Here is a 12,199-nt window from a genome sequence, read left to right on the forward strand (position 1 = left end):
TACCAGTCGTGATCAGTGTTAGTGGAAGCCTTCTAAAAGGTTAGTAGACTGCTTTTCTGTTGGCTGGGCAAGTGGCATGGAATATCTGTTGAGGGAACCAAAGGTTGCATAAACGCTAATTGGATTAGTCTAATGTTTAGGATATTTTCTTAAGTGTTCAAGTCACATTTTCATGGTGCTTTAGTTGTAAAGGTAAGCCAAGGTATGTCTTCTGACAAAAATTGAACTGGAAAGGTAGATAAACCACAAAGCTGTAAAGGAGGTAAAGCTTTTTTATTTTTAAGTACCTCAGACAAGCCATAAACTTTGTCAAATAACTTTTTCAATGCAAATCATGATAGCTATACACATAGTTGTAACAAAACCTTGCTAAACCAGGGAAAATTTCATTTTAAACTGTTACGGTTGGCAGACTACTCTTTGGCTCCTGCTCCTAGTTAATCCATAAACACATTTTCCAGATAGCTGCACTAAGAACTTATTTTTAATGAGACCTTTATGGCCTCAGTTTTGTTACTGAGGGAGAGTTGGGATAAAGGACAGAGAGTGAGTTTCCCATGATCCCATAACTTTTGTTTACAGCCACCAGTCCTGGCTCTCAGTGTTCTGTGCTGTTGTTTAGCTCTAATTTACCCTTAAATGTCTTTTAAGAGCCCGGGAGGCTGTGGAAGTGTGCGTAATACCTCTAGACAATATTGACCTTCTGTGGTTCAGCAAATTCTCTTGTTCAGCACTGGTCAGGTCCCAAGGGTGCTGGATTAGAGCGGTGCAACTATAAAAGTGCATAAGAGCCTTAAACTTTTTTGCAGCTATCTCTGTGCACAAAATGAGACATTATAAAATTGATATGGAGAATTTCAGAGGGTTCTGCAGATGAGGGGCCTTCCCTATTTTGCTTGTTTGCTCGACATGTGGAAACTGAATTCTTATTGTATCCTATAGATGATGATGACGACGATGATGATGATGTGTGAGCAGTGCTTAATTAATCTCTGGTATTTCTCCCATTCAGTAGTCAGAGTCTGGAAGGAGGACGGAGCAGCGCAATAAGCAGCTTCTTGTTGTAGACTATGGAGCTCCCATTCATAGACCCTCTCTGTTTTCCTTCATCTGCGTAAAACTTTTGAGGGGCACGAGAGAGAGTGACTGAATATAAATAGAGGAAGTTGTTGGAGTTCAGCATTTTTCACATAGTTCTTAAAGTGCTATAATCTGGATGGTGAATTGATCTAGCTTTTTAATTTTGTCTACTTCAGGGCTCTCTGGGGCTGGGAAGACCACAGTTAGCATGGCATTGGAGGAGTACTTAGTGTGCCATGATATTCCATGTTATACATTGGATGGTGACAATGTTCGCCAAGGCCTTAATAAGAATCTGGGCTTCAGTCCAGAAGACCGGGAAGAAAATGTTCGACGTATTGCTGAAGTCGCTAAGTTATTTGCAGATGCTGGTCTGGTGTGCATCACTAGTTTTATCTCTCCATATACCCAGGTAAGCATGCTGCCCTCATATGCATTTATGGATGCAGTAATTTTGTTGTGCCGAGAATATGTTCTTATCAGCAGTCTCGCTGCAGAAAACACATATGAAATACATCTGTGCCATTCAAGGAAATATTTGAGCTCTAGGAATCTTCCATTAAGCCTCTCAGCAGCTGAGAAATATAGTATAAAAATTTAGTATGCAAGCTTGAGTTTCCTTTGATTTGCCTTAGAGATACAACTTTAGGGCTGTGGCCATGCTGCCTCCTCTTTTTGGAGGGGGCAGCGTGAATGAGCCACTTTGGCAGATGCTAATGAAGCACTTCCATGAATGTGCAGCACCTCGTTACCATACTGGCAACCGCGCGTGCTTCGAAAGTACTGGTTTCAAAATGCATGCTGGGGGGCCTTTGGAAACGACCCCTCTGATTTCGAAAGCCCCTTCTTCTCATTGGGTTTTGGGTAGAAGCAGCTTTCGAAGTCGGGGGGTCGTTTCGAAAGGCCCCCAGCTATATGGGTGGTGTGCGTTTTGAAATATGCAGTTTTGAAGCCCATGCAACTACCATTATGCTCATGAGGTGCTGCATATTCAAGGTAGTGCCTCATTACCATCTGCCAAGGTGGCTTATTAGCATGCCCCCTCCAAAAGGAGGGGGGAGTGTGGCCACAGCCTAGGTGATAGCAGCCTAGAGAAGCTGACCTCTTTTTCCTAGCAGCAGAGTCCTTACTTCAATTAAATTTAAAATGGGAGCTGTCTTTTAGCATAATCTTGTTAAAGCTGATGAGATGCAAATTTGGCATTTAGGACAACAGGGAAAGGAGAGAAGACAAACCAAAATGTCAGTGTGTTTACTTGCTCGGGTTAGAGCCATCTGGATTTCTTCATGTGTTTTTTTTTAAATATGTGGAAGGGAAGAACATGCATCATCAGGAAAATATAATTCATTTGTAAAAATCTCTTATCCCTCACACCTCCAAATATACATCATGATCTTCACTTTCCAGAATTGTGCCTAAAATATTCAAGGAAACTATGCAATTGAGCATTCAATGGGGGTAACGTGTTCAACTTGTTTGGTTTGCTGCTGAGCGCAGTTTTGCCACGTGTATTTGAATGTGGCGTTTTTGGAAATACAGCCTAAATGTGTGTAATTTTGTACAGTTAACATTCTTCAATGTGTCTGTGGAAATTGACTGACTAGACGGGAGAAGGCTGGTGAGGTGGACAGCAGGGAATATTTTCCAAAATAGTTTTTATGCATGAGGACTATAATGTGACAATTTCAAAGTGAGAATTACTTCAGTAGCTCTCTGAACAAAGTTTTCTTTAAAGAATAGTTTAGAGAGCTCAGAATCCTGTAGCAGGCCAGAAGTTCTAGAGATGAGAAAAATATGTACATTGGATATGCACTACTGTGTTTATATCCAGGGATCAAAAAACTCTAGATCTGATACTTCAATGAATTGCTTTTTAATGATGACTGATCTTTTCACTAATTCTTCGCGGATTCTTTTCACTAATGGTATGCTTTCAGCAGGACCATATTTGTAAAATCGTTATGCAGTATTTTGGATTGCATAATCCTAACCAAGTTGATGCAAGTAGAAGAAAAGCTGATATTCTGTGGAAAGACCAAGCGGGGGGAAAAAGACATACGCGTGTGTGTGTGTGTGTGTGTGTGTCTTTCAAATATTCTTTTCATTCTGCTTCAAAATTGTATTCTAAAACCTGTTTATTCTCTCCCCCCACCCCCATTCAGGATCGGAACAATGCCAGGAAAATTCATGAAAGTGCAAGTTTGCCCTTTTTTGAAGTATTTGTGGATGCTCCGCTGCACGTCTGTGAAAAGAGAGATGTCAAAGGGCTGTACAAAAAAGCACGGGCTGGAGAAATTAAAGGTGAATCTCAGTGTAGTCACATCTCTTCCATGCTGTAATGATTGGCTCTAAGGAGAAATAAGCAAATGACGTTCCAAGCCACACAGCTCATTAAGGTGCTGTATGGTCCATTGACTAGAAACAGGGCTGGGACTTTAAAAAAAAAACCTGATTTCTATTTCCTGCTCTGCCGCAAGCCTGCTGTATAACCTTGGACAACTTGCCTCTCTGTGATTGTTCCTTCTTCACCCCAGCCCTTATCTGTCTTCTCTATTAAGATTGTAAGATCTTTGGAGCAGGAACAGTTTCTGCCCGCTCACCCCCCGCACGCTGCATATCTGCTTCTACATGGCCCCTCCCTTTCAGAAGAGGCGTGCAAATCCAGACAGTCAAAATTGAAAATGACACTAATTTGCATACTGTATACCTTATTTGCATAATAACAGCCACTCAGTGTTCCGAAAAATGCTGTTTTGGGGGGGAAAAACAGCTCTGTATACGTGGCTCCTTCGAGGAAAAAAACCCATTTTCGAAAGATCCCTTCTTCCTATTTTGTTTCAGGAAGAAAGGATCTTTTAAACACTGGGCATATATTCGAAGGAATCCTGTCTACACACTGTTTTTTTTGCCCTGAAAACAGCATTTTGGGAACAGCGAGTGGCCACCATTATGCAAATGAGGCATGAGATTTGTAAAGCTGTGCTTCACTTGCATTTTTGATTGGCTGCATTTGTCTGTGCCTTCTGAAAGGGAGGGGCCATGTAGACACAGTTTATTTGTACTATGCCAACCACTGTGGGGTCCTGATCTGGTTTCCATGTGTAGACACTGCAGTAATGCTAATAATGGGCTGCCAGAGAAGTACATTCACAACCCTTCCTTCTGTAAAGCTGCACCATGTCCATTTCTACAGATTTTGAGAATTATGTCTGTGGGTGCTGAAGAAGCTATTCATACATGCTGATTTCCTGTTTTATTTTGATACCCTAAATAAGCCACACTGCACTAGTAGAATAAAATTAAAAAGCTGGAAAATGTATGCTAATGGATTGGATGCCTCTTTTGCTGGATAGAAGTCCTGGAACTGGTTGTTGTCAGCAGTAGTCATTCAGCCTGTGCTTGGAAGCAGAACAGTGTTGTACTGTGTCTGCTTTGGCTACTTGATCTCCTGGACTTAGGGCAGAAGGGAGCATTCTGATTGTGTAGACCAGCGATGGAGAAAATATGACCGGCAGGCCGAATCCAGATGGGCAAACATTTGGAGCTGGCACCCTGTGGCCCAGTGGGGCCTTTGGGCAGGCTCTCTGCCTGCTGTGGTGTCACATGGCTGCTGAGAGCAGCCAGCTTCTGGGGCTAGCATGTATCTCTGCACTGTGCCCCCCTTGCGGTTGTGCGTGCCTTTGCACGCTGCCCTCACTGCCAGCGCAAGTCTTGCTGTTGCTGTTAGCTGGAAACTGGCTAATTGAAGCTGCAGAGGCAGTACTTGCAGGTGCATGCTGCACAGAGACTGGCTGTCCTCATTCTGTAAAGAGTGTGCTGCACGGAGATACGCTGGCTCCAGCAGCCATGGAGTCTGCGTATGGTAGGCACCTTCTGGCCAGATCCTGTACCTGATATTCCACTCCTTCCTGTACCCCAAGCTCTTGCCCCAGGTCACAACCCCCTTCTGCTCCCAAACTGTCTGCATGCCATCCTTCACGCCTACCCAGCTCAACCTCCCTCTGCATCCAAACTGCCTTCCAGATCATTCACCCCCTCTTTCATCTCTGCCCCAGGTCAGAATCCTCTCCCACACCCAGCCCCACTCTTCCCAGAACCTGCACCCCAATCCCTTGCGCTAGGTCACAACCCCTTCCTGTACTCTAGTCCCCTACCCCGAGTTCCCTTTTGCACCCAACATCTGTCCCAGACCCCACTCTCCCTCCATTAATAGAGTAAAAAAGTGCAGACTCTGCTCACATACCAATTCTTGGGGTGGCCCACCCATTGAAAATTATTGCCCCCTCTGGTCTAGACTTCCTGATTGTTGCAGGCTGCAGAACCTGCAGGAGGCCTCTAATCTCTTGCTGAGTTACTTAAGTCCTGAAATCTTGATTTTAAAAACTTCAAGTTACAGCAAATTCACCATCTTTTTCTCTAGAGAAGATGCTATTGAGTCAGAGGCTGCTTCATACATAGCTGGATTTCCATGGATGTGAGTGGGCGGATTGCCTCCCTGGATGATAAGCATGATTGATTAGTAACTCTGCTCTTTCAGAGCAGCATGTGAAGGCAGAGAAAATGATATGGTGTCTGATTTTGGGATTTCAGTACTGACTTTAAGAGTGTAATACCCCTTTATAGCATGCTTCAGTAGGTCACTGAACAACTTCAGTTGTATTAGCCATACCAATGTGCCAGAAAAATACTGTTTTGCCCTTTAGAGTTCTGCATGTTAGATCAAAAGCTTTTTAATCAGTCTTGCATGCAGAGAAGCAGAATATTTATAGAAAGAGAGAATTAGCCGTGTTAGTCTGTATTCCAACAAAACAGCAGAAATGTAGCGCTTTGAAGACTAACAGAATGATTTATTTGGTGATTGAGCTTTCGTGGGACAGACCGACTTCATGAAATCAATCTCATTTCCAATACAGACTTTTGTCGGACAGACCCACTTCATAAGATCGGTCTCATTTCCAGACTGAGGACAAAAGGACGGAGGACAAAAAACAACAAAAAAAATTGCAATAAACACTGACACAGGGGGATTTGGGGTGGGGGAGATGTTAATTATCTCAGGCAGGACAATTACAAGCATCAGAAGAAGGGAAGCAGTCCTTGTAATGAGTGAGGTAATTGATGTCTCTGTTCATACCAAATGTTAATGTGTTGAATATTTAAAGATTATTCAATAATGCATTCTGTGTCAAAGCAACAGAGAGGTAGCCATATTAGTCTGTATTCTAACAAAATAAAACAGGAGAAATGTAGAACTTTAAAGACTAACAAAATGATTTATGAGGTGAGGTGAGCTTTCATGGGATGATCTGAAAAAGTGGGTCTGTCCTGCAAAAGCTCATCACCTCATAAATCATTTTGTTAGTCTTTAAAGTGCTGCATGACTGCTGTTTTGTATCAATACAGTTTACAGTAAGGACAGACAAATGGGTGTATAACTGTTAACTCAAGATTGTTGTACATTGTACTTTTGTAACTCTGCTTCCTTTCTTTCTCATCCATGTATATTCTATTATTTACTGTAGAAGTGTGCATTTAGACAGATCTGGCACTGATAATAGCCTAATTTAAAAAAAAAGTCACATTACAAAATTAGTGCCCAAGAACTTTTAAAGTGGTGTACTTTCTCATACTCTACTGTACAGTCAGGCAGCCACAGTCAAATAATACACAAGCCAGTCTGAAATGTGGAGGAATTTTCAGTTCTGTCTTTTGTCATGCAGGTTTTACTGGCATTGATTCAGAATATGAAAAGCCTGAGGCTCCAGAATTAGTGCTGAAAACTGATTCCTGTGATGTGAATGAGTGCATTCAACAAGTAGTGGAACTTCTTCAAGAAAGGGTAAGGAAAGTGGTGGTGTCATCTGAGACACACTTGTCAGAGATGGGATTGATTTTAAATTTGTCTCCAAATGCACAAAAAAACAGATAGAAGGTAATAGTGAAATAGATTTTAGTTCTTGCGAGCTTTGGTTCATATTCTCTTTGCTTTAATTGTAATTCCTGAAGAAACAGAATGAATGGGATTCAGGAGAAGAGTTAAGAGAGAGACTCTGACATCGGACTACGTGCATGGAGAGGGAGAAGACGACACAGCATATATCTCCCGGGGCTCCTGGGAGAAAAGGAATGAGGGAGGATAGGGAATAATAAGTATGGGAGAGGAGAGGGATCAAAGGGGATTTTGAAGAAATCTCTGCTAAAGAACAGATGAGAAAAAGGAAGGAGTTAGGGGACAGCTGAAATGTAGGAATTTGAATTTCCTGTGATTATAATTCATTTGGTGGCTGAAAAACCTCCAAGCACCCAGTAAAGAAGGAACCTTCTTTCTTCCTCAAATATTAAAATTAAGAAACCTAAATAACGAGCTAGAGCACATTGCATACTCCCTTTATCGATATCCATTCTGATGTAATGAGGGTTTAACAACATTGCTCAAACTACTGTCTAACCTTGAGACTACTGTTCTCATTGTTACACCAGGAAGGGAACTGACCTGTTTGCAATGTGAGCAGCCAGAAGTATTGAGTAGTTCTGTAAGGGTATGTTTTCACTGCAGTTAGATCTCTGGCTGGTCTGTGCCAGCTGACACAGGTTTGCTAAGGCTCACGTTATGGGGCTATTCAATTGTGGTATAGATATTCCAGCTCAGGATTGCACCTGAGTTCTGGGTTCTAGAGCTCAGGCTCCAGCTCAGTTTGATGTTAAATAATCCCTTATCTGTGGTAGGTGACTCAGGCTGACGGTTTCTAATGGCAGTGCAGACATACGTGAAGGTTAATGATTTCGTCAGTGATATTTTTGCTTGCTATTTTTCTTTTGTTTGTTGTTCAGGGCTAGTTTTCCATTCCCTTCATTTGCTTTGTTACACACAGTTTCATGAGGAAATTCTCCTCCAGGTTGGCACATGTTCCCAATGTGACATCCTGCATTCTCTCAGACTTAAAAATATATATGGTATATGAAGCACCATCCCCTGTAGTGTTTTGTACGTCTCACAACAAAGAGCAGTTACTAAGACAAAATCAGTCACAACCCTTGGCAAACAAAAGCTGTTAGTCTTTAACACCCTCCTCTCCTCAAACTCATGTTAGCTGTGAGGTTCAGGATATTACAATAAACATAAAGAAGCAAAGATATGGGCAGAATTTAAAACGCAAGTGTCTTCAGAACTTAAAGTCCCATACTCTTTAATCCACTTAGGTGGCAAAAGCTCAGCAAGATGCATTATCAGGGGCTCCTTGAAACAAAAAGTGTGTACATGTTACAGATTTGCTTTTACTCCATATTGGTTATAGGAAGGAAGAATTCCTCTCTTCCTATATTCAGCATTGATAATACACTGTCACTCTTGAAATTAGCTCTGGTTTTGAATAACCTGAAATACTGTTTTATAGTAATGCAGTTTCCTGTGTCTGAAAGGCACCCTTTTATGGGTGTCTATTAAGCAAACACAAAGAAAAGCTTGTCTCTAGCAACATTTTTTAGATGGTTTTAAAAAAAGGGCTTTGTCTCTCGTGTGGGGATATAATGGAATAATATCCGGTTACATGACTGACTGATAAGCATTTGCTACAGGTTTCTTCTAGCCTCCCCAACTCCCAAGTACATAGGGAGTGGCTGGCTCAGCCTCTGTCCCTGCTTGTGCTGGCATTTGGTAGTTGCTCCTGCTGCCGCTTTACATTTAAAAGGTTGAGCCACAAACAGGCTGGCTTAGCTTCTGCCTCTGCTGTGGGGATCAGACTTTTTCTTTTTCATTTTTAGCTATGGACAGTAATATAGTGGTATTAAGAAATAGTTGACGGAGGGTTTAATGTTAAAATTGAAACAAAGGCTAAGGAAACCTCTTAGGATGAATTCTTAGAGATACAACTTAGTATTGGTTCTTTCCTAATTTAGTACATTCCTTTTTATAAGAATCCCATCTGTCCCTGATGATTTGCTTCTTAAGTGGTTAATTCTTACAAGTGTGGATGAAATCATCTTATGTTGTAATTAGCTGTCTATTTTATTCAGTTGAGAAATGTTTCATCTGCTATATATTTTAAAGAGTTCTCTGACCAAGAATAACTTCTACACAGTAAGAATTAAGACCACCAAATTCATTATACCACTTCCCCTTTTCATAACTTGAAGCAGTGTAATAACTTGGTTGTGCAAGGAAAAGAGGATTGCTTCTCCAAAAAAAAGACAGACCCACCAAATCAAGTACAGTTCTCAGAATTAACATAACTGAGTGAATGTTGAAAGAGACTGAACCAAAATAGGGTGAACCTGGACTAGGACTGCTTCTTAATAAACTTTACAGCAAAGTGATACAACAGCTAAATTTGGAGTAGTGCTCTGTTCTGGCGCAGCTAAATCCAATCCTGAAAGTTTGAAAACTAGAAGAAAATGTTATTGGAAACCAAACTAACTGTAGTCCTGTTCTGGTAAAACATAGCAAATAATAAGTTTATAGGGATAAAGCAGAAAAAAACCCCACACTTGATAGAATTCCCATTTAAAAATTGCAGTGAAAATGGAAAAATTTTAACAATCCCTTTTTAAAAGAAATATGCAATAAAATTAACTTATTAAAAATAACACATTTTTGAAAAATAGTCCTTTGCATTAAGTGTGTAAAGTTTTTCCTTTTTTAATCAGATCTTGAGTTAAGGACCCAAGCAACACTAGGTAAATTGGTTAGTTTACTATTATTTCTTTAGAGTTGAAAATGCGCTACAAATGGACTAGAACTGTACCAACATTCTAACTGAACAACATGCTGCTATTATTAAATCATTTAGCTGATGCTTTTATTCAAAGCAATTAATAATTCTTCGTGTTATAATTTCAACACCGGAGTTGGTGATGCTATATACATCTTAACATAAAAATCCTAATATACAAACTTTAAAAATTATTCACATAAACCACATCAAACTTATATGAATTTGCATATAGCATAAATACAAATATAAAACAAAAAACATTAACAATATGGATTCATACTTATTTTAGAGTGTCACAACATGTCATTGAGAATGCACAAAGTGATGTAAAAATACAGGGAAAAGCTAATTATTACATGATAGAGCACCATGTTTAAGTTGTAGTATAAAAATAATTCCCTTGTCACTGTTTTATCCTGGTGAGTGTTGCTGAAAAATGAATGTTGTGTTCTGTTAATTTGATGTGTAACACTAGTTCAAGAACAGTAATCCATAGTTACCTTAGGACATTCATCTAGGAGTAATAGATCAGTGTGAAAAAGAAATGATTTAATAATAATTGGAGATACACCGAACTGGAAGGGACCTTGGGAGGTCATCTAGTCCAGTCCCCTGCCCTCTTGGCAGGACCATCCCTGACATCTGTTTGCCCCAATGCCTAAATGCCCCCTCAAGGACTGAACTCACAATCCTGGGTTTAGCAGGCCAATGCTCAAACCATTGAGCTATCCCTCCTCCCAATTTAACATGATAAAATTTAGATTTTTGTGGTAGATGAATATTATGATGGGTTGACAGCTATGTTCCTTCATTTGGAGGTCTAAAGATATGTTACAGTACTTCTGCAGCTTGTGGGCTCAACTAGATTGGTCAATTAGTCGCAAGAGGAGACTGTCCCACCTTCAGAAATAAGCTACAATTTTATCTCTCAGCAGCTGCCTATGAATTAGCCAGGCCATCCTGTTGCAGAGCATTATGGAGGGAAAATTCTAAAATGAATGTTCAATTTTCAGACTAACATTTCAGTTCAATATGTCCACTTAGTTCCTAGCTGCATCCCCAGACAACATTACATTCTTGGAGAGAGTGTCCCCTAAACTCCCCTTCCCTTTCTGCCTGCCATTTCTTTCTTCCTTGTTCTCCATTGTAAATCTATCTTGTTAGAAGTCTGCTGTTCGAATGCTGTCCTTCACTTGGGACCAGAAATTTTAAGTAATTTTTTTGTTGAAATGATTATTCTCATGGAACCCCAAACAGATGTTGACAAATAGAACTTAGTCTATTGGCTAGTGCAAAATTTACTAGCATATGTTACACAAGTTGTTTAACCATAGTTGTTAGTAATGTTATTGTAGTTATGTTAGGCAAGAGAGAAAAGTAGGTGAGATATTTTTTTTTTTTTTTATTGGATCTACCTGAAGAGCTTTTTATAGTTCAAAAACATGTACTGACCAGCAGCATAAATTTGTCCAGGAGATGATATTACTTCTCCTGCCTTGTCTCAGTGAAGTATAGTCATGAGTGGCCATAGCCCCAAGAGGGCTTTTATAGAGGAAAATAGGAACTTGGAGGCTAGTCCTTTATGAGCTCTTAGGTGAGGGCTGTAGGAATATTTTGCTAAAACTGAAGGATCAATCAGTTTCTCACATGGCTCCTGGAAAATACATAGAATACAGAATAATAGAATTCTGGTACATGAAGCACAGTGTATTTCTGGAACTGGTGGTCTAATGTCTATAGCATAACATTCACAAATAAGAAAAATTAAGAGTGAAAGGCACTCTGCATGTTCACCTGTTTTTCATGAAATTGAATCGTTACAGGCTCACATACATATTTCAGTATTTTTATTGAGAAATCTAGGCTGTTGTAAGAATAGGAGTCTAATATTGTCAACATTTAACACGAACACAATCTGGACTCCATTACATTTTCATCATTTTAATATAAATTAGGGAAGCAATGGAAAGTATTTGACATACAATTGATTATACCCACTGTTTAGTAAATTTTGAATAATTATTTTACGTAAAACCTTGTTTTCTGTCTCTTATACTGCCCCTCCCCCAAATGTCCTCAGTAGCCAGTTGTGTTCCTAGACAATCCACATTTAATCCTTGAGACCCCGTCTTTGCCAGGTATCACAGAGGATGATTCAGTGGGGAATTTTTGGAGTCATGAGGAAAAAAAGTTGAGATAATGACAGGAGAAAAACAATTACATAAAATGTAATGCATAGGAAGAAGTCTGTTGAACAAATGGTTTCTAAATCTTCATTGTATGTCAGCACAGTGTACTCTGGGATATGTGAAAGACAAATTAATTGAAAAATATATCTTTGTTGGCACAACCTAGAGGAGTTTCGTACTTGCGTAATAGTTGCAGAGAAGTAGCTGTGTTTGTATCCT

At 40.0% G+C, this 12,199-nt stretch overlaps 1 protein-coding gene across 2 annotated transcripts in view; it reads left to right on the forward strand.

Moving 5' to 3' along the window:
* Window positions 1-12,199, forward strand: part of PAPSS1 (3'-phosphoadenosine 5'-phosphosulfate synthase 1) — a 69,926-nt gene that overhangs the window by 13,411 nt on the left and 44,316 nt on the right. For both annotated transcript variants that reach the window (XM_074991983.1, XM_074991984.1), the window contains exons 3-5: window positions 1,257-1,492; window positions 3,243-3,381; window positions 6,801-6,919. In XM_074991983.1, coding sequence (XP_074848084.1) covers window positions 1,257-1,492; window positions 3,243-3,381; window positions 6,801-6,919 — 494 coding nt within the window. The remainder of the gene's footprint in view (window positions 1-1,256; window positions 1,493-3,242; window positions 3,382-6,800; window positions 6,920-12,199) is intronic.

This window comes from Carettochelys insculpta, chromosome 4 (assembly GCF_033958435.1).
Source record: "Carettochelys insculpta isolate YL-2023 chromosome 4, ASM3395843v1, whole genome shotgun sequence".
Taxonomy (NCBI): domain Eukaryota; kingdom Metazoa; phylum Chordata; order Testudines; family Carettochelyidae; genus Carettochelys; species Carettochelys insculpta.